Consider the following 22,444-nt stretch of genomic DNA (forward strand, 5'->3'; position numbering starts at 1 on the left):
CATTCCGTGTAATTTAAAAGATGTTGAAAACTCATGAGCAGTTCTGAGTGCAAGAGAAAGTTCTTGAAACTTCAAAATCAAAGAACGGGTTTGTCAAAATGACACAACCACATCGAAACCAAAACAAAAATTGTTTTGCTCCTTTCCGAAACGGAAATCTGCAAATAAGAGGCCCTAAAAAGTGCTTTTCAGTAGGTATGTTCTCATCAGCACATGCGTGATGGTAGCACATGCTGGAATCCTTACATTTCTTCAGACTGATGTTACTTTGGCTGAAGTATTTTCACACGGGCTTTTAGTAATTCTCTTGCTTTCAGAGAAATCACAGGCTGAGATGAGGATATTTTATAAACCTCTTCCTGTAATATCTGGTAAACTTTCATCACATAAAGTCCTATTGTGTTCCTTTAACAGCAAAGACATTTTCATTATCAAAGAACGATGTTCATGTTTCTCTGTAAATGCTACTGTTACTGTATTTAAACTTTGATCTTGAATAACAGTAAAAAAAGTAAAATCTGTAGTAGAATTGTAAAATAATCTCTTCTATTAAAAATGTTTCTAGTGGTTTTACACAAACAGAAACAGTAACAAAATGAAGCAATTATTACAGAGTACTTTGCCTAATTTACATATTAGTGATTTAAAATCTTTTAAAATTGAAGTACAGTTGACTTAGTATATGAGTTTCAGGTGTACAACATAGTGATTTGATATTGTTATATTTTATGAAATGATCACCATGATAAGTCCAGTTACCATTTCTCACCAAAGTTATTACAATATTGTTGACGGTATTCCCTATCTTGTATGTTACATCTCTGTGACTTCTTTATTTTATAACTGCAGGTTTGTACCTCTTTATCCCCTTTCCCTATTTTGTCCAGCTTCCCATACCCCTCTCCCCTGACAACTACCTGTATGGTTTCTGTATCTATGAATCTGTTTCTGTTTTGTTTTGTTTGTTCACTTTTTTTTTAGATTCCACATATAAATGAAATCATACAGTATCGATCTTTCTCTGTCTGACTTATTCCACGTAGCATAATGCCCTCTAAGTCTATTCATGTTGTCATAAACGGCGAGATTTCATTCTTTTTATGGATAATATAACATTGTATATATTTACCATATCTTCTTTATCCATTCATCTATCGGTGGACACTTAGGTTGTTTCTATATCTTGGTTATTGTAATAATGCTGCAGTGAACATTGGGGTGCATATACAATTTCAAATTCGTGTTTTCGCTTCCTTTGGATCAATACCCCAGAAGAATGGAATTGTTGAATCATATGGTAGTATTATTTTTAATTGTTTGTGGACTCTCCATACTGTTTTCCATAGTGGCTGCACCAATTTACATTCCTATCAACAGTGCAGGAGGGTTTCCTTTTCTCCCAATTCTTGCCAATATTTATTTGTCTTTTTGATAATAGCCATCCTGACAGATGTGAGGTGATATCTCATTGTAGTTTTGATTTGCATTTCCCTGATGATTAGTGATGCTGAGCATCTTTCCATGTGCCTGTTGGCCATCTGTATTGTCTTCTTTGGAAGAATGTCTACTCAGGTCTTCTACCCTTTCTTTAATGTTAGTTTTTTTGATGTTAGTTGTATGAGTTCTTTGTATATTTTGAATACAAACTCCTTATCAGATATATCATTTGCAAATATTTTCTCCCATTGAGTATGTTGCCTTTTTGTTTTGTGACGGTTTCCTTCACTGAGTGAAAGCTTTTTAGCTTGATGTACCTTCATTTGTTTATTTTTGCTATTGTTGCCCTTGCCTGAGGAGACAGACACCCCCAAAATATTGCTAAGACCAATGTCAAAGAGTACACTGCCTATGTTTTCTTTTAGGTTTCAGGTCTTACATTTAAGTCTTTAATCCATCCTGAGTTTATTTTTGTCTATGGTGTAAGAAAGTGGTCTAGTTCTATTCTTTTGCATGTAGCTATCCAGTTTTCCCAACACAATTTATTGAAGAAACTGTCTTTCCCCCATTGCATATTCTTGCCTCCTTTGTCTAGATTAATTGACCGTAGGTGCATGGGTTTATTTCTGGACTCTATTCTGTTCCATTGATCTGTGTCTGTTTTTGTGCCAGTGCTATACTGTTTTGATTATAAAGCTTTGTAGCATAGTTTGAAACCAGGAGCAGGTAGCCGCCACCAACTGTCCCTTCAAACCTTTAAGGAACAGAAACTTTTCATATGTGCACTCTTGGCTGTTTCTCAACTTGCACAAGCCATTTTCAGTTCAAGGCCCATTGTTTTTAACCAGTTGTCAGAGGGTGAAAACCATTACTGAGATTAGATACTGATCTGGAATTGAAGGCTTATTCAAATTTTATTTTGGGTCATTTAGTAAATCAAATAAGTCATCTTAAAGGAAAGAGAAAAATGGAATAATGTTCAGCATCATGAATTTTAACAGTTGTTGCATCTTCTCGATTAGTGTTATCGATAACACCTACTTAAATAGTCCTTTGCAGTTTATAAAGCATTTTCACATCTCATTTAATTTTAAAGGTTAGAGATCAGAAACTCCAATTCCGGTAATACTATTTCATTGTGTGAGCTTATTGGTGTAGTCAAATTGCATGTCTTATCTTCCACCTGCTCTAATGTTCTTTGACTGAAAGAAGATACTGTCACTGTCTTTCAGGGGAGAAATAGTGTTGATGATTAACGAACAAAATTGCAGCCTTACAGGAATCTGCCTCACTTATAGATGCACCGGTCCTTCCTCATGCTTATGGTTCTTGATTACATGTAACTTTGAGAGTTCAATACTTAACCCCTCCTCAGAACCTCTTTATCAAGTGGTGACGCAGCAAGCATCACTGTTATTTTATTACCAGTGAAACAGACCCATAAACAAGCCCTCTCCTGAAGTCAAGGATGGAACCCAGACAAATGAGCGGCTTCCATCAGACATTTACCAGAGTTGGTGGGCGGTTTCCCAAGCCTTGAAGTAAGTAAGCCAGTATGACCTCGATCACCAGAAGCTTTGTCCCCCCACTGCTGTTCTCAGCCCTTTTTCTCTTCATACAGTCTCCTGTCTCCCTCTAGACACCTATTGTCTTTATGCTGTCTCCACCTTTAGTTCATCCCAGATCTTCTCCCTGAGGCAGGAAAATAGTATCATCTTATTTACTCTAAGCTATAAAGGACTCCTGGGAGGTTGTTTCCTGTTGCATCAGGTACTAGCCCTTACTTTTGGAACCCGAGACCCTGGGTGTTGAGTGAGGACTGCCTTCAGGTAGATGGGGAGACAGGGAGCGCCTGGATGCTCGGGTGTAAGGTGAGGGCACCATGGGTACCAGGAGGCTGATCAGGAGCTCTGGAGCAAGTTCTGCCTCTTCCTCGCTCAGAAACTTAATCACTCTCTGGGCCTCAGTTGACTCACCTGTAAAGTGGACCTACTCTCCCGACTGTGAGGATTGCATAAGAATAACGTGCGCCCCGCACCTGTCTTGCTTGATGGTTAATTCAACACCTCGCCTCTCCCCACGCTGGTCCCAGGCCAACACTCCCAGTGTGTGGGGGGAAGTCGCCCTTAATGTTGAAGTGATTCAGTCCCCTTTTCAAAATCCCGCTCGAAAGCCACGCCCTCTTCGGAAGGGCCCTCGTTTGGGAGGTGGGGTCCTCGCCGGCTTACCTCGCATCCCACCCGGCCTGGAGGCTGGGCTTTCTGGTCTGACAGGGCAGCGTCGGACACGGAGAAGGCGGGGGCGGAGGGAGGCTGGCAAGGCCGGGGTGGAGTCTGGGAATCTCCGCGCTTTCGGAATTAAGGGCTCAGCGGAAGGGCGCACTCGGCCAGCCGACGGAAGGAGTCGCCGTGCGTGCCGCCGCGTCTGAAAGCCGCAGCCCCCCGCGGCCCCGGCTGGGTTGCGTCTGCGTCCCTCTCTCCCCGCTCGGCCCTGTCCCTCCGCTTCGGCTCACATCTGCTCCCCCTCCTCGCACCGCAGACCGCAGTGGCGGCGGCGCGGCCGGCGGGCAGAGACCACCCCTCGATCCAGGGCCTCCTCCAGGTCGCGTCCTTTGACCTCGTGCCTAGCCCGGAAAGCAAAGGGAAGTTCACGGACTCTGGGACCCCAAGGTACCTGTCTAGGGGAGGTCTGGGGTGTAAAGTGGGGACTGCGTCTTTTCTGTTTATCGCCCGGAGAGGGAAGCTTTGTCGAGGGGTCTTCCGGGGCGTTGCGTAGAGTCATCTGCCCCTCCCGCGGACTCGGCTGCGGGCAGACGCTTGAGCGATTATTTACGGCGTGATCCCAAACTATAGGAATATTTATAAATGGAGCGAGGGAGCACTGAAAGGAAATATTGGAGATGGGTTTTCCTTGTACTTTCCTGTGCTTTGCAAAGTTTTTTTCCCCCCTCTAGTCAGTAAACAAAAAGGAATTCCATTTATGAAGTGTAGCTCACCGAGCGGTTGCATGTAGACCTGCCTTGCTTCAGCCTATTTGGTTAGGAAAATAACGTAATCCGTTGTTTCCCGGGACTTTCTCCAGCTTTCAGATTGAAAGGAGGAATTTCCCAAATTTTCTAGAGCGAGAATACACCCTGAGCCTCGCAGCGGAAGTCCGCAGCCACGGAGAACCGGACTCTGCAATGTTGGCTGGCTACAAGGCACAGTGGGAGAAAGAAGACATCGTCTCTGGAAAAAACAGAGCTTTACTAAGGTTTTTGTCCTGTTGATTTTGGTTTTCACGACTCCTTTAGCAAGACCTGTTACTTAAGTAAGTATTGATTCTGCTGAACAATAGCGTTCACGGATGTCTTCAAAGCCACACTACAGGGCGATGACCTGGTGAGGGGGGTCAGGATAGTTGTCTTTTGCTGTGCTTCCAAGTTTCTCTTCCCTTCCTATTAGCTCAGTGCCAGCAAAGTTATTTTAGTTCATTTGTTAACACAAATATTACTGTATGTCAGACATCATTACAGTGTTTTACAGCTTTTTGATGTCAGAGATCATGGTTTAAACCCACTTTGATGATAATCTCCAACTCCATTTAGTTCCATAAAAATCAGATGGTTTGTGACTTTGTAAAGAAAATATTTGTTATATGTTTGAATAGATATTAGATGCACATGGTATAAAATTCCGAAAGTACAGAGCGTGCAGTGACAAGTCTCCTTTCCACCGTCAATCCCAGTTTCCCTCTCCAGAGGTAACCACTGATACCACTATATAAGCTCATTGTTACTGTTTCTTTGATAACTTAGGCCAAACAGATTTGAAAAAGCTGCTTTTGAGCACCTGCACGCTAGTGACTTTTTAAATAAAAAATCCAACAATTTTATTATTTTAGGTTTTTTTTGTTAGTTTCTGTCTTTTCTGTTTTTCTGACCACTCTGAAATGTCAGAGATTCAGGTCACTTTGTAGAGGGAACTTGCAGCTCTGCAAACTAATGAATGTTAGTTTCTGAGTTCCTTGAGGTCAGATACCATGGTTTCCTAAATTTTGGAGCTCCCTAACAACCCGCTATAATTATTAGTGACCTGCCAACATCCATACACGAAGGCTTAAGGTTAACTGATAATCGAAGTAACCTGGTGCTTCACAGCCTCTTCCTCTTATGAGGAGCCAGTAACAGTGTGTTTGCCTCCCCAACGCTAGATTCTAGGTTGGTGTCCTGCTAGTTCTGACAGACACCTCCGTGGCCCTCTTCTCTACTGGTTAGCTGCTATAGTTTGTGAAGTAACTGGTATTTGGGAGTAATGTTTGTAGTGGGCAAGAGAGAGGGTGCATTTCTGTTGTGTGAATCCTGCCTTTGACACTGTCTTTGTGACCTGGGTTACTTAGATAAACCCTCTGAGACTTAGCTCCCTCATCTGTGAAGCGGTGATTCACAGCGTTATTTTGAAAATTAAGTAAGACAGTACGTATAAAGGGCTAGCCCTGTACCTGGCACATGAAAGGCATACAGTAAGTAGCAGCCTTTGTTACTGTCAGGCTTTGTTATCATTTCATACATTCATAAGATAGGTGAGTACATGTGTCAGGGTACCTTATGGCTCAGTAACACCTTACAAGAAGGGTTAATTTTTGCTTATATTATGAGTCTCTATGGCTCTGTCTTTGGCCCTTCCCTCTGGGAGCCCACGCTGAGCTGCTACTTTTGTGGAGCACCGAGGTGGCACACGGAAAGAGAAGAGGCAGGTCTATCTACACAGTGGTTTTTAAAACCTGCGCTCGGAAATAAGCTTCATGTTACTTCCATTCACATTTCGTTGATATGGTTGTCACTGGAGTGGGAAGTATCATCTTTCTAAAGGGGCAGAACCAGTAGAGATAGGCCTGGTAGTGAGGGGCAGCAAATACTTGATAGTAACACAGGTTACAATTGTGAACCCAGAAGTTCATCAAAAGCTTAGAATTGAGTTACCCCGAGACACTTATAGCCACTGATTTATAAGCCAGAATGCCAAATTTTCCTTTAATATATCTCCCCTGGGTACTAGGCATAAGAGCCTGTACAGGGCAAAATTTTCTTGATGGTGGATTTTCTCAAAAGACTGAATTAATTCTAAGCTACTAGGTTACATAAAAAACACAAAAACACAAATTTGGGTGTTACCAAAAGACTGTATCCAGAATATACCATGTTTTAAAATCCAGGTCTCCTTTTGGAACTGTTATTGTCCAAAGTCCAAGAATGAATTAGAGTGATGGCAGTGTATCCTAGACAAGGTGGAAATCATGACAGATTCTTGCTCTTTCTTTTTTTTTTTTTTTGCTGTACGCGGGCCTCTCACTGCTGTGGCCTCTCCCGTTGCGGAGCACAGGCTCCGGACGCGGAGGCTCAGCGGCCGTGGCTCACGGGACCAGCTGCTCCGCGGCATGTGGGATCCTCCCGGACCGGGGCATGAACCCGTGTCCCCTGCATCGGCATGTGGACTCTCAACCACTGCGCCACCAGGGAAGCCCTTGCTCTTTCTTTTTAGGCTCTTTACGTGTTATCAGCTAATTGTTTTCCTGTCAACCATTAATTGCATCATCTCATGATTTATTATATTTATTCTAAGCTGTTTCTTGAATAATGACTTTATTATTGTAATTAAAGTATTTTCAAATCATGGTGATTAACCAGTTCTACCCACTGTGTGTTAATTCTTGCTGCCTTTGGTTTCATAGTAATTTTTATCACCCTTGCTCCAAGATTCTGAGCATTCCTTTCTCTTTTTCTGCTTATAGCTGGACATTTGTTGCTTGGGTAAGGCAATATGGTAAAATAATGTCCAAAAAGAACCTATTATGAAAGTAAATTTAAAACTAAAAATACGTTTCTAAATCAATAAAAAAGAAATTTTGCTTAGTTATTTGTTAAGTAATTGAATAAACTGAGTTTGATTTTTTGCAACACAACTTTGAAAAACAGAAGATTGTATTTTAAAAGTAAACAGTAGCAAGCATGGAAAGAAAAGGAAAACATTGTTTTTTTCTTTTTAACCAGCATAATTTTGATACCAGTATCTAATATAGATGGCAAACAAAAACCAATAAAACTACAAATCAACTTCGCTTAAGGCTATTGCTCCCCAAACCCCACTGTAAATACTGTATAGTATTTAAGGAATGCAGGGAGCACTCAGCATCACTCTACCAACTGGTATAATTTACTACCACACTAGATTAAAGGAATTCTATGCAGCTGTTTAAGATTGAGGTATATTTATATGTATAGATATGGAAAAAATCACCCATTTGTGTTACTAATTGAAAAATACAAGGTCTAGAACTAAATACAGTATGTTCCTATTTGTGTAAGAAATTTTTTTCTCTCTGTGTAGAAATGTGTTATGTGTCTTTGAGTGCACACAGTTTTGCTTGAGGTGTAAAGAAGACTTCTGTAAGGATAAAAGCAACATAGTGGTTGACTCTAGAAGAATAAAAAACAGATTAGGGTGGAGGGAAGATACTTAAAAAAATCCTTTTTAAGTGTTTGAATTTTTAAATCATGTGCGTGTAATTCTTTTAAAATAAATTGGTTTTAAAATGGCAGCTTTGGGTCAAAATAACCTCTCATAGATTTTAATAATTAATTCTGTCTGTTTTACTGCTTAAACTACTCCACTGATTATTAAAGGTACATATAGTGAGTTGGAGGTGGAGGGCACCACGGGGCCATGCACTCTAGAGGGATGGGTTAACAGCAGTTAGATTGAGCTGCTTGTGGCTAATGACAAGTTTGTCCAGTCATTAGGAACCATTGACAAAAATGAATAATTCCAGTACAAGTACAGACTATGATATTTAGAACTACCTCATGGAGATATTTTTTTTTAAATAAAAAGTGTGTAATGTCTAAATTAAAAAATTATAGGATAAAGTAAACTTTTAAAGCATTTACTATTTTTAATGCTTTACCTCCTAGAAATCTAAGTCAGGATATAAAGGACAAATGTTGCAGTTATTTGTATATAACTTTTACATGTCTTTAATCAGGATAATACATAATACCTCAAAAGTCACAGAAGCCCATACCTGAGTGTGGTAGTTATTCATCTTGTTCCACCCAAAACAATAGAAAATTCATAATACATTAAGTTTTAATTCAGTTAATAAACTGTAGGTTTTCTTCATGTGTATATCTTCATTTCTTTATTCCTGATTTTCTGTTTAAAGTACAGCTGTCATGTTTGGTCTGGGACCAAGTCACTCTATTTAAATGAAAAAGGAACGGAAGTTTCTTTATGCTCCCCCCAAATTACTTTATCAATAGTCATTCCTTGTTATCGTCCAGATTATATGTATGGTCTTACTGTCAAACTAGAAATGAAAAATAGAGAGGAAAAAGTAATGCACCAGTTCGTATGGGGTTTGGTATAAGATTTCACATATCTACTCATTAACTGAAAGTATCCTGCCTATGTATTGTTTTCTTAAAGTCTAAATAAATCAGAAGATTTTCATCAAAATATTAGAATCAAAGATCTCAATGCCTGATGTATGGGAGTGAACTAATGTGCTGACTTGATTGTTGCAGGCGGGTCAGATTCTGGTGTACGTCATGTCCAATTTCGAAGATGCCGACACAGAAGAGACAGTAACTTGTCTCCAGATGACTGTTTACCATCCTGGCCACCAGCAAAATGGAATATTCCAATCAATAAGGTTTTTTAACCGAGAAAAACTCCCCTCCAATGAAGTGGTGAAATTTGGCCGAAATTCCAACACCTGTCATTATACCTTTAAGGACAAACAGGTTTCCCGAGTTCAGTTTTCTTTGCAGCTATTTAAAAAGTTTGATAGCTCAGTTCTCTCTTTTGAAATTAAAAATATGAGTAAGAAGACCAAACTGATCGTGGACAACAAGGAGCTGGGCTACCTAAATAAAATGGACCTGCCACACAAATGCCTCGTTAGGTTTGGGGACTATCAGTTCCTGATGGAGAAGGAAGATGGAGTCATTACAATTTTTTGAGATTGAATTTTCTTTGTCGACAAGACCACTCTTGCAAGAAAACAACTGGCTGCCACAGAAGCACATACCTGAGTGTGGCAGTTATTCATCCTGTTCCACCCAAAACAATTCTCCTATAGAAATGGGTGAAAATGAATGGTAAACGCACAGGGCTAAGGGAATCATGAAGGATGAAGAACTCTGTAGACACTTTACAGACATTCCACTTATTAAGAGTTTCTTAGTGTAGTATATTACTGTCATCTATTACTTTGTCAAATTTGAGATCTGGTGTTATCATTTGAAGTCTGTAACTTGTGTTAGTCATTGATTTAGTCACCTGTTACATTGCTGGATATGTGAAGAATTACTGTACGTGTACATCTGTGAGCATTAATGTACAAATAGTATCCTTTGTGATGAAGGAATAGTATTCTCAAAATATGGTTATGTTACTTTCTTCTTATGCCTGATTTTGGTCCTATGTTTTATATTGTTTCGTTTTGGTTTGGTCATATTATTTCACAGTAGTCATTTGTTTTCAATGTCAGGGCTACAAACAAGTTATTATGGGTGTTGTAGCCTGTTGGTACTTGTACCAGAGCATTGGAACAGAGCATCATGTTTTTTAGTGTGTCATTGTGGTTTTAATATGGGAAGACTTATTTGAGCAATAATACCTTGATTTTCTGTTTTTTTTTCTCTATAGACTTATACTGTTTATTCCCAAGAATACCGCTTTCCTTATCTGTATTCAGTATCTAAAACCAATATTTTAAACATTTTAACAAACCACTGTGTTAAGCTTAGAATTCTTTTTCTTTTTCCTTTTTTTTGGCTGCACCACATGGCTTGTGGGATCTTAGTTCCTGACCAGGGATTGAACCCCGGCCTCTGGCAGTGGAAGTGCCGACTCCTAACCACTGGACTGCCAGGGATTCCCAATTTTTCATTTTTATTACCAAATTTTAAATAGTTTTTTATGTACTACAGAGTTTTAAATTCCATGAATTCAAAATTTTAGCAGCATCCATATACATAATAAAGTCAAAGTTTAATTCTCTAACCATTTTCTTTGAAACTCTGAAGAAAGGGAGGAACTGTTTTTAGACTGCTCTTAAGGGAGGACTGCAGTAGGCCGCAGGCAGAGGCTGTGGCTGGGGATTCAGACACATCCAGCTGTGCCCCTCAATGCATATTGGCTCCATTATTTGTTCCTCACCCCGCATGGAGGCACATGGCCACCAGTAGCTCCCAAGTTCTATATGTTACCGATCACCCACCCAAAGAGAACCTTATCTCCCAATTCCAGTCCAAGAGAAGGGTCAGCTTGTGTCAGGTGCCCACCCATCTACCAACCAACTTGCCACAGGTCACGTTAAATAATGGCTGCTCCAGTCAGTGACCACGTGGATAAGAAAAGAGTTTTCTCAAAAAATGGCCACAGTGGGGTGTGGGTGAGGGCAAACAAAAATGTTGGTGTTTGATACTAGGTACTGCAGCTAAGTTGTGAGACTCGCTGTTCACCTCTTAAGGACTCACTTGTCCCAGGAAACTGATTTTTCTTGCGCTCTTTAAGTAAAGGGGTGTATTAATTGGTGCCAGTGTTACAGTCATAGGCAGTCTCTTCTTGAACCTGCAACTTTATGACAAGGGGGTGCTTTCCAATGGTGGAGTCTCATATGCTATGTGATTATATAACCATATTCTAGAAGATTCTGTCTCTACTATCTACTGCATTGACTGACTTGAAGAAGCATTACTTTTAGGCTCTAACATGAGTGTAGTATTAATTTTAATATGCCTTGTGGAAAAATTAGCTATAATCTTTACTACTAGGAGATAACTGTTGTTCACATTTTGTGTGTATATATTTAGTAGCTGATTCCATGTTATCTCATGGCCCTTTTAACATTTCCAGTTCTCTAACACTTGTTTAATTCCTTACAGTAATTGTTATCATCTGTTAAAATAACAGGTAAGGTTACCATTTTACTTTCTGGAGCCTGATTGAAACAATTAGATCTTCCATTTCAGGTGATGACGGAGGATGAGCACTTGGAAAATTGTGATTGGAATTTACTGGGCTTCTAGTTGGTATGAGTTGTACCCAAGTCCAATCACTCATCATTCTACTAAACAACCTACATGAAAATATTTATTTGGCCAGGTATCTCTCCAAGCGATGCATTTAGGGCAGGGACACTGGTGAAAAAAATAGGAAAGCAGTGGTTTTAGACTGATGCTGGTTTCAACAGTTTGTTGCTGGTGGAAGGCCACTGAGGGACTAGAGATGAGCCAGTGTGGCATTGCTTACTAGCACCTTCATAGAAGAGATCATCGTGAGATGCAGGGGAACACGACGGCTTTCTTAATACTGTTCGTGGAATCATTTCTCAAAAACCCAAATCAAGGTAGTAATATTTTAAAACAGGAAACTTCTGGGGTTAGACAGTCAAAATAAGGTGTGACATGGGAATTCCCTGGCGGTCCCGTGGTTAGGACTCCGCGCTTCGGCGCAGGTTCAATCCCTGGTCTGGGAACTAAGATCCCCACAAGTCGCACAACGCTCCAATTACTGGAAAGAAAAATAAAAGCAGGCATAATTCCTGGTTATACCATTTTAAAAGTTCTAGCATCTTAAAACCCTCACACAACTCCATATACCCTCCAGTTACCCCATTTCTCTGCTCTGACCGCAACTTTTCAAATAATTGTCTACACTGGCCATTCTTTATTCTTCACCCCTTACAAGATACTTCTCAGTTTCCATCCCTTCATTTGAAAAAATGGAACATGCAATATTCATGTTCCCAAGCCCAGCTGATGCACCTGCCCTTTCTCTCAGTGCCCAAGCAGCATTTGATATCATTGACTCCTCTCTTTCTGGCTATGGTGACACCACATTCTTTGGTTCCTCAAATTCCTCCCCTATCTGCTTCTTTTGGCCTGTTCTCTACCCCCGACTTCTGAAGGGCAACACTTAATTGGGCTTCTCTGCCTGTCTGCTTCCTCAGGGGGATCTCAGCTGGAATAATTACTTAAATTACTATTTACCTACTACTAACTCCTAAACTTGTACCTATTCTTCTCTGAGCTGTAGACATATATCCCATCACCTACTTGGCAGACATCTTCATTCAGGTTTTTTTAAAAATAAATACCTCAAATTTAACTTTACAAAACAGAGCTCTTAATTTCCTCCAATTTCCCAAACCTGTTCCTCCTACTACATTTATTAAGTCAGAAACCAATAAGTTATCATCAAGAGTAGCTGTAGCTGCTGGTTTGGCTGTCATACTTCCATAGATTTGGCCAACAGAAAGGCAATGAACTCAAACAGATTTAGACAGTTTATTACACAAACAGAAAAAGCAGGACCAGTGAGGAGTCAGTGTCCCACATCCCTGGTCGCTAGGGATGTCCGGAGCTAACACTGAACCGAGGGGGCCAGATGACAAATGCCTTCAGTGGAGGGTAGCTCTGTTACTGAGGAGCTAACTCTAAACTCCAACCAAGCAGTCTTGTTAGCCTACATCTGTACCTGAATGCGGGTGAGGCGAACATCCCTTGCCTTGCTGGAACCAGGGAGTGGGATGAGAAACTGCCTCATGGCAGTCTTCTGCAAGCCAGGGAGGCAGATGATAAATGGCCTTGTGGTGGCTCCTCTAAGACAGCCTGTCTTGCCATGTTCCAGGAAGGATCGTAGGGGTTCCTGTCAAGACCTGGGTCAGGCTATGGTTGAGTGTTGGCTATGCAGATATGCAAAGTGAGCAAGGTCGCCAGGGCACCATGCTGAATGCATTACCCTACAGTTAATGGGCAGAGGACCTGAAGACGTTTTTTCCAAAGAAGACATACAGATGGCTAACAGGCCATAAAAGGATGCTCAACATTAATCATTAGGGAAATGCAAGTCAAAACCACAATGAGGTATCACCTCACATCTGTCAGGATGGCTATTGTCGAAAAGACAGCAAATAACAAGTGTTGGCAAAGATGTATAGAAAACGGAACCCTTGTGCACTGTTGGTAGAAATGTAAATTGGTGCAGCCACTATGGAAAACAGTATGGAGATTCCTCAAAAAAATTAGAAATAGGGCTTCCCTGGTGGCGCAGTGGTTGAGAGTCCACCTGCCGATGCAGGGGACACGGGTTCATGCCCCAGTCCGGGAAGATCCCACATGCCGTGGAGCGGCTGGGCCCGTGAGCCATGGCTGCTGAGCCTGCGCGTCCGGAGCCTGTGCTCTGCAATGGGAGAGGCCACAACAGTGAGAGCCCCGCGTACCGCAAAAAAAAAAAAAAAAAAAAAAAAAATTAGAAATAGAACTACCATATGATTCAGCAGTTCCACTCCTGGATATTTATCTGAAGAAAACAAAAACACTAATTAGAAAAGATATATACACCCCAACGCTCATTGCAGCATTACTTACAATAGCAGAGATAATGAAAGCACCCAAAGTGCCCATCAATAGATAAGTGGATAAAGAAGACATGGTGTGTGTGTGTGACTATTACTCAGCCATAAAAAAAAATGAAACCTTGCCGTTTGCGACAACACGGGTGGACCTACAGGGTATAATGCTAAATGAAGTAAGTTAGAGAAAGACAAATACTGTATGATTTCACTTATATGTGGAATCTAAAAAACAAATGATCAAACATAACAAAAAAGAAAGTTAAAGACAGAGAACAAGTGGTTCCCAAAGGGGAGGCGGGTAAGGGGAGGAAAGAAATAGGTGAGAGAGATTAAGTGGTAAAAACTTCCAGTTGCAAAATAAATGAGTAATGGGTATGAAATGTACAGTGCGGGGAATATAGTCAATAACTATGTAATAATATCTTTGTATGGTGACAGATGGTAATTAGATTTATCGTGGTGATCATTTTGAAATGTATAGAAATACCAAATCACTATGTTGTGTAACATGAACTAACATAGTGTTGTACGTCAATTGTACTTCAAAAACAGACAAACAAACAAACAAATAGAAAAAGAGATCAGATGTGTAGTTACCAGAGGTGGAGGGTAGGGGGAGAGGGAATTTGGAGGAAGGTGGTCAAAAGGTACAAACTTTCAGTTATAAGATAAATAAGTACTAGGGATGTAATGTACAACATGATAAATATAATTAATACTGCTGTATGTTATATATGAAAGTTAAGAGAGTAAATCCCAAGAGTTCTCATCACAAGAAAAACAAATTTTTTCCTGTTTCTTTAATTTTGTATCTATGAGATGATAGATGTTTATTAAATTTATTGTGATAATCATTTCACAATGTATGTAAGTCAAATCATTATGCTGTATACCTTAAATTTATACAGTGCTCTGTGTCAATTATATCTCAATAAAACTGAAAAAAAATCTTGTTGGTCTACCTCTAAAGGTAATCTGTTCTGCACTCCTATAGCAATTATCAATCCAAGCCACACCATGTCCCACTGGGAGTACTATACATATATCCACTTGTGCCCTCCTACAGCATATTCTCTACATAGCAGCTACAGGAATTTTTCGAAAATGCAAATCTGATCACTGTACACTCTGGCTTACAAAAAGTCAGTGGCTTCCTATTCTACATCAAATAAAATTCACTCTCCCTAACACCCTACCAGATACAGTAGATTCTCCAATATTTGCTGAATAAATGTTTTTTCTAATGTTTTTTATAAACATACAAAGCAAGAAAATTGATATCCTTTTCTTAGCAGTTCAAACACATTTTCAAGTTTAGTTCCATCCTGCTTTACCAATTCATTCTTTTTTGTCTTCATAGCAGATTTAATAAAATAATTACAAGCCAGGAGTCAAAACTGTTGCATGTTTATGGAGTAAAACTAGTAATAATCAAATAATTTTTATAATAATCAAATTATTTAAATGTAAAAATGTGTTTATTCACAATCTTTGAGAAGTTACCATTCCTTCAAAAAATTCTTTATGAACAAAATGCCAAGAAAAATTACAATAGTAGCTTATGCCAAACCAAAAATATACATCTGATGTATACAAACTTTAAAAAGCATAACACAGGCAACGTGAATATAGATTATCTTTAAAATATTTCCAATGACATAGCTACAACTTAAATTATGTTGAGACATAAATAACAGCATTACCTAATATATTTACATATTTAAAGTGTCATATTTATTTCTATGAGATAAAAAAAGGTGACAAAACTATATATGTCATTGCCCAGCAGTTCAAATATTGAAAGGGCCACATGATATTTTTAAAGTATAGCAAGAACTTTAAATTACTATTTATATCTGGACCTTCCTATATTTTCGAGAACATGCACTGTCATTGTTGCAAGAAAAATAAAAAAAAAACACTAAGGAAAAATTGAAAAACAGTTTGCTTACTAAAGTCATATTCAATCCTCAGCAAAATCAAGACAAGCAATCAGGGAGTGTCTTATATCCTTGGCCTTTTAAATTGATACGTAAACTTTAGAGAAAAGAAGAGTTAACTGTATATCGTAAAATTCAGTTATATATATTGATTTACTTAGTTCCATGCCATTAAAGCATGTTGTATTACAAGGCAAAGGAAAGCTTAATAAAATCAATGGATTCTTTCATGCCAGAAAGGATTTTATTTACTTTGAAATACCCGTATTACCTTTTTCAGGTTTTCCCTTCTTAATAAATCATGCACAGAGAATATGTTCTGTGTAAAATCTTTCAAGACCATTCATTGGAAATACAGAATTTTAAAAAATGACAGATAGAAATTTACTATATCAATTAAAGTCAACATTCATTTATAGTGGCACAGAAAAGGAAGTGAAAAACCTAAGTATAGGACTTCCTTGGTGGCGCAGTGGTTGAGAGTCCGCCTGCCGACGCAGGGGACGCGGGTTCGTGCCCCGGTCCGGGAAGATCCCACATGCCGCAGAGCGGCTGGGCCCGTGAGCCATGGCCGCTGAGCCTGCGTGACTGGAGCCTGTGCTCCACAACGCGAGAGGCCACAACAGTGAGAGGCCCATGTACCGCAAAAAAAACAAAAACAAAAAAAACAAAACACAAAAAAACCCACCTAAGTATATATATTTTCTTAAATATCTTTTGATTACTCACTTTAAGTGTCCAAACTCTGAAAGATTATCTTAACATATCACGTACCTTGTTCAGATTGAGTCAACATTATTATAGTAGGATATGCAACAAGTGTAGAAAGAAACTGATACTTCGGCTTTTCTTTCGGGTCATCTACTCAAATTAATTGTGCTTACTATCACATAATAAAATTTAAGTAAGTCATAGGAATGAATAATGCTGGAAAAGGGAACACTATTCTGAATCTGAATCTGGCAGTCCCTCCTCATGGTCCCTTCACATCTGCTGAGAATTAACGGTAGCTACTGAAACAGAGTTAAGAAAGCATTCAAGGTGAAATTAATAAAACTATTTTAAAAGCTGAAAATCTACAAACAGTAAACAGGATTGCTATGAAGAAAAGAGTTAAAGAAATTTAATTAATAACATGACAGAACCATTAAATTGTTTTTGAAAAGCAGAAGGCAGATGATGAAATTGCACTTAAATCTGAAGCAATTCAGATATAACCTATCATTCCTATTCCTTTCTAATAAGCATTTATAACATGTTTCTTACTTCCCCTCTTACAAAAAGGCTCAGCACAACCATTTATACATTCTAGTTGGTTTTAAACATTTGGTCATAACTGATAAACAAGATCACACAATTTTTCCCTACCGTTTTTGTTGATCCACATCATATTGCTTTAGGCCAGAATCAGACAGTTCTAATACAGGATTTACAAATCCAGAATACTCAGAATTGCCATTATCATCCATTTCGGCACTAACAAAATCATTCTCCCACTCCAGCCCGTTGGAATCATCCGAGGCAGATGTAGGATTACTTCCAGTCTTCCTGCTGCTATACTTAAGTGCTGCCTGGAGAATGTCTTCCTCTGTTTTGGAACGTTCTCTCATTGGAAGCATTCGATTCATTCCTATTATATGGGCAGGGTTATTAAAAATCTCAGTAAAGATTTAAAGAGCTATATTAAAAGACAAACTATCAGACTTGATTTGTGAATTAACTTAAAAAGCCAGTCATACGGAAGCCTTTCTTAAGGGAAATGTTAGGGTATAATCCTACAGTGAACATTAATACTCAACAAAGGACAGTTTTATGCAACACTGGTAATCTAGTAAGATGAAATTTCTGAAGAGCCATAAGTAAAGCAGAATGCATGGAGGATTTCAATTGCTATTAGTCTTATACGGCCAAATTAGTGTGTCTGCAAAACTTCTTTCCTACCTAGATGACAATTTCATTTCTCAGAGATAATAGTAACTCTAATGATAATGATAACAATATACACATTTCCAGCACTTACTAGGTTCCAGTTAATGTTGTTTGCACTTGACATATGTTAACTGATTTGATCCTCAACAACTCTATGAAGTTACCTACAGTACTATCATTATCCCCCATTCTGCAGTTGAGGAAACTAGGGCAGAAAGAGGAAAGTGATTTGCCCAAGGTCACATAGCAATAGAAGTAGTGGGGCAAGAAACAGATTCCATGCAGTTTGGCTTCAAAGTCTGTGCTCTTTTGCTAGTCTGACTCTAGTATAACAAAGTAGAGACATTTCTAGAGTAAACTGTTCTAGATCTAATTCTGAACAGAAAGAAACTGATCAGTAAAGTGAGCATCAAAAATCTTTGACGAAAAAAACATGATTTTGGCAGAAGGAAGAGAGGGAGGACAGAAAAGAAATTTGAATTTGCAAGTGCAGAATCAACACTGCTAATAGAATTAAAATCTAAGAAAAGAGATTATAAGAGAATATCTCTAGACACACCCAATAATTTTGTTTTCTGAGCTTAAAGAATCAGATCCTACAATAATAAAAGAACATTTAAATCTAGGGACTTCCCTGGTGGTCCAGTGGTTAAGACTCCACGCTCTCAATGCAGGGGGCTGGGGTTCGATCCCTGGTCAGGGAACTAGATCTCACATGTTGCAACTAAAGATCCCGCATACCACAACTAAGACCTGGTGCAGCCAAATAAATACATTTTAAAAAAATAAATAAATCTATCACTATTGTCTGTCACTCCCCCAAAATTGCACACTCAACCTAGCAAACTAAATCATCCTTATAGACACAATAAAAATATGAGCTGGAGACTAATATAAGTTTGTGGATTTGTATTTAATTGAATAATATGTCTAAAGGAAGCTGGATTAGACATCATCAGGTTTCTAGAGGGTTCTGTCCTCTACCTAGTCTAGTTTAATAATTTTGTTATAATAATTTGAATAACAAACTTGAAAGTCATGTTATCTAAAAATTTGATTAGCATACAGCAAGGATGACAAATCAGGAATTAAAACACCTGAAAGGCTTTAGATCAAATTGAACAAGATGCTAAAATAAAAATAAATTTAAAATCTAGATTGGGATATAAATACACAATAACAAAAGTATAGGGTTGGGGAAACAGTGTTTAGCTGAGAAGACTTAAGTAAATTAATGCAATCTTTGCTAAAGTTATTCAGTTTCTTTATTGATAAAACAAATGGCTCAACTAGAGTATATCTAAGGTCTATTCCATCTCAAAATTCTATGAAATATTTGATACTGAATATTAAAAAAAATTAAAGTTAAAGTTCCATATTCTGTAACTGATTCTTCCTTTTGGGATTACCTATTTCTTAAAATGAAAATAAAGACTTGGGCCTTATTCAGTGAAATAGCTGAATATTTAAAAAAAAAAAAAGTCCACATTTAGCTATAATTTTGAGTACCTGCTATGTGCCACACTATGTACTGGGTGTTTTATATAAATTTTATTTACTCCTCCTAACATTCATGATTTAATTTGTTCAAATATTTATTGACTGTCTATTATGTGCCAAGCTTTTTTAGACCATCAGTATATAACAGTGAATTATCATTCTTCAAAGTAGGTTTATAATTCCCTTTTTATGATGAACTAACTGCAGTTTAGAGAGATTAAGAAACCTATCTAAAGTACTATAGCTGGGAAGATATACCAGGTAAAATTCAAACTCATGTCTGTGTTATGGCTTTTGTACTACCAACAGAACTAACAAATTGCTTATTTATTATGAACCAAAAGTTAATTAAATTTTGGCTTTAGGTTGCTCACAAGCGGGCAGTAATTCCTACAGAGTAAAATGGGCTGGATTACAAAAACCTTAAAATGAGAAACAACATTTATTTTCTAAATCTCAAGAAACACTAAGAACTAAGCAACTTTCAGACGTCCCTGGTGGCACAGTGGTTGAGAATCTGCCTGTCAATACAGGGGACACGGGTTTGATCCCTGGTCCGGGAAGATCCCACATGCTGCCGAGCAACTAAGCCGGTGAACCACAACTACTGAGCCTGCACTCTAGAGCCCGTGTGCCACAGCTGCTGAAGCCCGCGCACCTAGAGCCCGCGCTCCGCAACAAGAGAAGCCATTGCAATAAGAAGCCCATGCACCGCAACGAAGAGTAGCCCCCACTCGCCGCAACTAGAGAAAAACCCATGCGCAGCAACAAAGACCAATGCAGCCAAAAATAAAAACAATTAAAAAAAAAGAATTCAGAAACTTTCTAAACAATTTACAACAAATGATAAAATATAAGAGTCTAAGAAATTTTTACACTGATTTTTCAAGGCCTTGCATTCATTTCAGTTTAAATAAAGTAAAACACAAAGTAGATTTCTATAAATTAACACATATTAAATAAAAATATTCAGGTAGGGCTTCCCTGGTGGTCCAGTGGTTGAGAATCTGCCTGCTAATGCAGGGGACACGGGTTCGAGCCCTGGTCTGGGATGATCCCACATGCCGCGGAGCAACTAGCCCCGTGAGCCACAATTACTGAGCCTGCGCATCTGGAGCCTGTGCTCTGCAACAAGAGAGGCCGCGATAGTGAGAGGTCGGCGCACCGCGATGAAGAGTGGCCCCCGCTTGCCGCAACTAGAGAAAGCCCTTGCACAGAAACGAAGAGCCAACACAGCCATAAATAAATATATAAAATTAAAAAAAAAAAGGCAAAATTCCTTTAAAAAAATATTCAGGAAAATTGTAAATATAAAATACCTTCTTCATCTTCCCATTCTAGATCTAAAGATGTGCTGTCATCATTTCCACTAGTTGATTTAGTTTTGGTCATTAAATCACAACTGCTTTCTGTATTTGGTGTCAAAACCGTGGCATCTGATGAGAGTCCTAGAATATACACCAAATACAATTAGATGTGGTGAGCTATACTCTTTTACTACAACCATTTATTTTGCAATAATCACCTCTCTTCAAATCATAACATCATAAAAAACAATTATTGAAATCATTACACTGGTAAGTTTCTGTTAGAAATAGTATAAAGGGCTTTTCCTGCTTTCTTTTTACTTTTTTTTGCCATATAGCACAGTACACATGCAAATTTAAATGAATTATAAATTTTTAAAATATGATGAACTCTAGGCAGTAATTTTAATAGTCAATTACAAAAGGGGGCAAAAAAATGAAAAACTAAAAATGATAAATGAAAAGCACCTATATTTTCAAAAGGAACCACTACTATTCTTCCCTATCTGGGGAGCACAGGAGTTTTGACTTTTGAAACTTGGAGAAAAGTTTAATCTTATAATTTGTAGTAAGTAAAATAAATACACTTTTGTGTACCTGCTTCCCTTTTCTGGGAGGAGGAGAGGTGAGAACAGAGTGAAAATGGAAAAAGGAATTCCTGATTCCCTATACATATCTACAGAAATAGCCTGAGGTTTTTCTTTGCTCCAACTCCTTTTATTTATTTTTAAAATTTATATTATTGAAGTATAGTTGATTTACAATGTTGTGTTAATTTCTGCTGTACAGCAAAGTGATTTAGTTAATACATATATATTCTTTTTCATATTCTTTTCCATTATGGTTTATTATGAGACATCGAATATAGTTCCCTGTGCTATACAGTAGGCCCTTGTTGTTTATCCATTCTGTATATAATAGTTTGCATCTGCTAACCCCCAATTCCCAATGAATCCCTTCCCCTTCCCCCCTCCACCGGCAACCATAAGTCTGTTCTCTGTATCTGTGAGTCTGTTCCTGTTTCTCCAACTCCTTTTTAAAAAGGAAAGATAAAATTGTATAATTAAGGACTAGTTAATTGACTTATTTGGGCAACACACATTGAAGGGCAGAAAGTTCTTCTAGAAAAACAGAGCCAGGATCTTCAATTATCTGTTTAACGTGGCATAAAGTAACCTTAAAATGAACGCAGATATTGTAAAAGACTTACTACTACTTCGAAATACTTCATACTGTGACTTTATATTTCTCAAACAAGATTCAAAGTCATCTTCTGGTTCTGAACTGTAATAAAAGTGAAATAATTTTTTTTTATATATTCATAGTAGATACAACATAATTCATGCTTAAGTTAAATGATGGCATTTTGGTTTGAAAAGGTCTATTCCATACAAATTCATAATTGCTGTACAATTAGAATAACCTAGTCAAAACAGGTCTTACTTTTCCTAATGCTAGCAATAAACTGAAAAATAATAAGATTTTGGTTAGTCTTGAAGTCAAAATCCAAAGCTTAGCCATAAGTCTAACTTGTAATTTACAATAATGAAGCATGAACAATTTTCTTTGAGTGAGTAGGAAATACTCCTGGAAATGTGACATTGAAATGCATCTTCTAAAAAATGATCACATAGGGACTTCCCTGGCTGTTCAGTGATTAAGACTCCTTGCTCCCAATGCAGGGGGCACAGGTTTGATCCCTGATCGGGGAACTAAGGTCCCACATGCCCCATGGCACAGCCAAAAAAAAAAAAAAGATCACACATAAACTTTATTATAAGAAAAGAGAGGAGCTAAGGAAAACACAAACAACCAAGGCATAAACAATTTATCCAAAGGCATTCAGTGTGCTATTGCATCATATTCTGTATGAAAGATGTGACCACTCTTAAGAATGCAATAAAGTCAATTTAAAATAAATGATGATCA

At 38.4% G+C, this 22,444-nt stretch overlaps 3 protein-coding genes across 6 annotated transcripts in view; 1 reads left to right on the forward strand and 2 right to left on the reverse strand.

Annotated features, from left to right (window-relative positions):
- ALPK1 (alpha kinase 1) overlaps window positions 1–3,799 on the reverse strand; it is a 129,686-nt gene extending 125,887 nt beyond the window's left edge. Inside the window, exon 1 of the mRNA XM_079919638.1 lies at window positions 3,666–3,799. The gene's annotated coding sequence lies outside the window, so the exon portion shown is untranslated. The remainder of the gene's footprint in view (window positions 1–3,665) is intronic.
- A 176-nt stretch (window positions 3,800–3,975) lies between these two features.
- TIFA (TRAF interacting protein with forkhead associated domain) lies at window positions 3,976–9,592 on the forward strand. Its single transcript, XM_079919647.1, is given in 4 exon segments — window positions 3,976–4,106; window positions 4,557–4,689; window positions 8,999–9,417; window positions 9,419–9,592. Coding segments are annotated over 2 exon segments (555 nt in total). The 5' UTR covers window positions 3,976–4,106; window positions 4,557–4,689; window positions 8,999–9,022; the 3' UTR covers window positions 9,579–9,592.
- A 2,232-nt stretch (window positions 9,593–11,824) lies between these two features.
- Window positions 11,825–22,444, reverse strand: part of AP1AR (adaptor related protein complex 1 associated regulatory protein) — a gene marked incomplete at its 3' end in the record, with an annotated part of 30,509 nt that continues 19,889 nt past the window's right edge. For 2 of the 4 annotated variants that reach the window (XM_079919645.1, XM_079919643.1), the window contains 3 exons: window positions 21,726–21,799; window positions 20,528–20,656; window positions 14,762–17,409 (listed from right to left, as the gene is read on the reverse strand). In XM_079919645.1, the coding sequence (XP_079775771.1) occupies window positions 17,144–17,409; window positions 20,528–20,656; window positions 21,726–21,799 (469 nt within the window). Of the gene's footprint in view, window positions 11,994–12,047; window positions 13,665–13,749; window positions 13,785–14,761; window positions 17,410–20,527; window positions 20,657–21,725; window positions 21,800–22,444 lie in introns of those variants that run through there. The other 2 variants (XM_079919646.1, XM_079919644.1) reach the window with 2 other exon arrangements.

Source organism: Stenella coeruleoalba (genome assembly GCF_951394435.1).
Source record: "Stenella coeruleoalba genome assembly, chromosome: 4".
In the NCBI taxonomy this organism is placed as follows: Eukaryota; Metazoa; Chordata; class Mammalia; order Artiodactyla; family Delphinidae; genus Stenella; species Stenella coeruleoalba.